Source organism: Cyprinodon variegatus, unplaced genomic scaffold, assembly GCF_000732505.1.
Source record: "Cyprinodon variegatus isolate N-32 unplaced genomic scaffold, C_variegatus-1.0 Scaffold233, whole genome shotgun sequence".
Taxonomy (NCBI): domain Eukaryota; kingdom Metazoa; phylum Chordata; class Actinopteri; order Cyprinodontiformes; family Cyprinodontidae; genus Cyprinodon; species Cyprinodon variegatus.
In genome coordinates, this window is record NW_015150686.1 from 738,422 (window position 1) to 743,130 (window position 4,709).

General features: G+C 37.7%; 1 protein-coding gene across 2 annotated transcripts in view; it reads left to right on the plus strand.

Moving 5' to 3' along the window:
- Positions 1–4,709, plus strand: part of mad1l1 (MAD1 mitotic arrest deficient-like 1 (yeast)) — a 95,821-nt gene that overhangs the window by 55,789 nt on the left and 35,323 nt on the right. For both annotated transcript variants that reach the window (XM_015381393.1, XM_015381394.1), the window contains exon 16: positions 1,730–1,952. In XM_015381393.1, the coding sequence (XP_015236879.1) occupies positions 1,730–1,952 (223 nt within the window). The remainder of the gene's footprint in view (positions 1–1,729; positions 1,953–4,709) is intronic.

Below are 4,709 nucleotides of genomic sequence, written 5' to 3' on the forward strand. Positions count from 1 at the left end.
CTTTTCAAAATTTGAAACATTAGTGCAGTGGTTTATGTTAAAATAAACCTTTGGGTTAAGTTGTCACAAGAGGGTTTTTCTTGTGTTTCTTGTGAATTTGGTCTTAAATTTTTATTTCAAGTGGCATTAAAAAGTCTTAAAGTCTTGAATTTAACTTGCCTTATGCTGTAGGAACCCTGGGGTGACTGATTCAACTCTCAGATTAATTCATTTAACTCTCAGACTGATTCAACATCACAGAAACACATTTTAGTGATGGTCAGCCTCACATAGCTGCATGCCAAGAACTGTTTATTTAATTGAAAAATCATTTGTACTCAAATTAAGCTAATCCTTGGGTCGCAAGTTATGAATTGTCAATTTAAAATAACATTCTGCTTCAAATAGTATCACTGACCTTTCCACATATATTGGCTTTGTTCCAGTTTGCTTCATGGTCAAGATGGTCTAATTTTGGTGGTCAGGTTTGATTAGTGATTCACAAATCATCTAAGTTTGAAACATTTAAGCATGACAGAAAAGCAAAAGCTGAGAAAATCTATAGGGTTGAAATATTTTTCCCTGCAAGTTATGCAAATATAACCATGAATGTTTCTGTTTGATTCAAAACCATGTCCTTAAAGATCCCAAAGCTCATGTCTTTGTCTTTTAAGGGCTCATGAATCGATCAGAATTCCTCAAAGAAAACCAGCGATTGGTGTCTGCTTGGAAATCAAAATTTAATGCTTCCTCTAGTATTCTAACATAAACCATAGGAACATCTTGCAAGATGCACAGACCCTCTGTGTACTGATCTTAGATGGAAAAAAGGACGCAGACTTGAAAAATGTCTGCAGATTTAGATGTTTTTAGGCTGATCGCTGCTTCCCGATCTTAAAAAAAGCCCAACATGCCCATTCTGATTTTGATCATCACAGATTTAGTTTTTTTAAAGCGTACACTGTCAGTTGTAAGAAAATCACAAAAACTCTTAAACTATTTGGGATACATTTTTTGTATTGTTTTTTTTTTTTATTTCCTTCTTAGCATTGTTTATTTAGGCTGCTGATACAAAGCCTGCCCGATTCTTTGAATAGAGGCTTTGTGTTCTGTTGGTTGCAGATAAGTAAACAAAGTGTTCATAAGTACTTTACATAAAGCCCAAATTATTTTACTGTTTCTTTTTGTTTATGACAGTTTCAGCACCATTGAGATGTTTGAATTGAGATTGAATCAGGTCAAAGGTGCATTGCCACCTTATGGGTGGTCATTTTTGTATTATAATTCATGTCTCCAGTCAAAAAGCATTTTTTTTGTTTTGGTAAAATATTAATGTCTTGATTAATAACCACGTGTAGATATATATGCCACACATTTGACTTCCTTTCACTTCCAAACATTACTAATGCAATCAGATATAATTGACCTTAAATAGCCTTAACTCCCTAATAATATACCTTTTTTAACACCATCTATGTCTGGCTGCAATCACACTGATTGCTAATGCACACAAAAAAGTTAGAGGCTGTTGGTGTCATCTTTAATCAAACTTTTACAAAGTGACTGCTTTCAAACGTTCCTTCAGTCTGTAGCATCTAGCGCTGAAAGCTTTTCACTTTTCACAGATTTTCACTACTTTTTACGTTGTTTTTCACGACTAAGTATTTAGAAATCTATCATCTATAGACTTTATTCAAATGAGTAAAGGTCCTGTCAGTTCTAAGATTATCTGTTCTTCTTTTTGGTGAAGGGAGACTATGATCCTGTCAAGACCCGGGTCCTCCATCTCAAGATGAATCCCGCCAGGGAGGGCAAGCAGCAGCGTCAGCAGGAAGTGGAGGCTCTTCGAGAGGAATTAACTCGTCTTAGGGAACTTGTGCGTTCCTTCCAGGAAGGAGGAATGGTCTTAGATGAGTCCAGCAGTCATAATCCTGGTCTGAGCTTCAGTTTGCCCCCATCCAAAGAAGTGCTGGGTAAGATTCGGGACATGAAACACCTTTTTAGACCAATACTGAAATGAAAAGTGATAAATACATGGTTAAAAATGTTTGCAGATAGTTTTTTATTTATTATGTTTGTTTGCTAGTTTAAAAAAGAATATCATTGGACTAAAGCTAATAATACATAGCCATAATGGGTACCAAAACCTGATATCAAAACGGCTTGGAGCACTGTCTTAAAACCATCACAGACTGAAAAGCTTAAAGTTTTGATGACACAATATTGATTTCATGTAATTTTGCATTAAAATCATGCAGCAGGGCATACCAAGTGGTTCTGGGTTATTTTAAATCAAACAGGATTATTTTTTAAAACAAATATCCTACATTTAGTAGCTCCAATGCAGCATTGATTACTAGTTAGTGGAAACCCCCATGTGCTGCTACATTCTATAATGGAGATGGATGGAAACACTGATAGTTGTTCCAGCACTTCTAGTCTAGAAGTGGTTTTTGTTGTTGAACCATCAGCCAGTTTAAACTCAGGAGAGAGTAGTGATGCTAAGGAACACAGAGGCATCACGTTCTGCTTACCTCACTTGCCCTCATCCAACACGCTTGCAAACTATTGACTTTTTTTTTTTTTTTTTTGAAGTGACTAGCAACCAATCTTGCAACTATTTTCTGGTTTGTTTGACACTTGGCAAAAAAAAGTAAAAGCACTGATCGTTCTGAGTTAACTGTCTGCATCAAACAGAGAGTGCAGCTGTGAGCCCCTCCTGCATTGAAAGCACTGACAGGCTTGCTGTGAAGCTGCAACAAACTGAAGTCAGAGAAGAGAAGACACAAATTCGTCAGGTTTCCCCATTGAAAATTAATCGGGCATGAGCAAAACTTGGATCGATTCCTAGATTACAAAGCAGGGTGTAAACTTAACTTTTTTTTTTCTCTAAAACTGTTACTCTTAACTAGATCCCTTCCTCTAATTGATTCACGCACAGGCTCTGTCACTTATCAGACTGTCTGCAGGTTTGTGAAAGGTGTTAAGAGATAATAAATGAAATTTGCAAAAATTAGGGCCATCAAAAAGGAAGATGTGTGATTTGGATTAAGGATTTCTTTTATAATGATTATCCAACTGTACACTTTCTCTAATCCTTTTTAAATGTATTGCTCCTAAAAAATACATCTATTCATTTAGTCTCAATTATTATATATTTTTATGTGCGAGAGGGAGTTGAGACGGCAGTCTGGTAAAGACATCCATCAGAGTGCATGAGTAAGTGGTCGAACTACTTGGGCTTTAAAAAAAAGATTAAAAAAAAAAAAGAATGCGACTCTGTCAGTCTATGCTCTAACCATTGACTTTGCGCTCCTAACTCTAAAGGGCAGATTATACTTCTGCAACCGCACACATCAAATGTCACTTGCGTCTGGTTGCGAACCAGTTTTGCTGGTACGCTTCTGGGCCGTCGAGTTTGAATTTCTAGGGATGCACAGCAGGCGCCAAAGTCGGCGCCGAGCTTGTCTGAGGCATCGTACAAGAGGTTTTACTTCCAAACCTCCTCGATTAACCTTTCGCCATAGTTGTCCATTGTTCCTCGTTTTTTAAAAATGGCGCACCCCGGCAGCGATCGAGAAGGAGGACCACACAGATAGCCGGAAAGGCATACCAAGGACAAATCACAGCTGCTTTTTGTCTGCTTGAGGTGTGCGCAGGTTTGCGACCGTCCAACACGTAGTCAGGTTTTTGTTTTAGGTGCACAACAACAGTTACAGAGCCTCTGCGTGGCTTGCGTGGTCACGCACAGAGACAGATTTGACGGTTGCAGAAGCTTTGCATCAGAAGAATAAATTGGCCTTAAGCCTTTAGACCCCTACATATTCAAGCAGACATATGTCCAGAAATGTTTGGGTAAAATCTGCGCAGACCTGAGGCAGACTCCGCTACATTGCTCAAAGCTACATTGTTATGACTGCATAGGGATTGTCTCAGTGCTTTGCTTGGTTAGAGTATATTCATACTGCACTGCTTCAAATGTGACCCCTAGCTGACAAGGCTCCATTGATGATAGCTTTGAGCAACACACTGCTCACAGCAGCCAATTACAAGGACATGCAGCGACTTCTTCTGATAGATGTGCAGTGGGTTAAGAAACAGCCCAAACGCCAAACTAGACTTGTCTCTTTTGTTTTTGTAAAGCTAAAATATAACCTCATGTGATGAAGCCATGGCAGTGTGGGACATAAAGGTATTGAATGTATGAAGAATGAACAAATAGGTAAGGTAGACCGTGAACTATGAACAGTCCCCATGGGTATGTGGGACAGACATTAATACTAATGCTTCAAATGCTAACATAACTTCTTCAGCACCATCAACATTGGTTGGAACTCAAGAAAGCCAACATGCACTCAATAAAAAAAAACTGCTTTACGTTTTTATAAAAGGTAATCCAATTTGAAAATGTAGTTATAGAACAGGGTCAGGAACAAAAAAAAAAACAAGTCTGAGTAACGTAAACTGCTGAAGTTAAACAAAATGGACAGTTTGCAATGCGTTATAAAAAGTTCTAAACTAAAGTTAAAGAGTTTAGCTGTAGCTCTCAGTGATGTTGAGATGTAAAAAATGCTGTTATAGAATTTTACTGATTTGCGACGTAACTGCAGGAAATTCTCTCGAAGTGGGAGTTGTCAGTTAGATGGAACAAATTTATATCTAATAAACAATTTATTGTTTGCTTACATTCCTATTTTGTCCCTTTAAATGAAAAATCCTTTGGTTTTTAC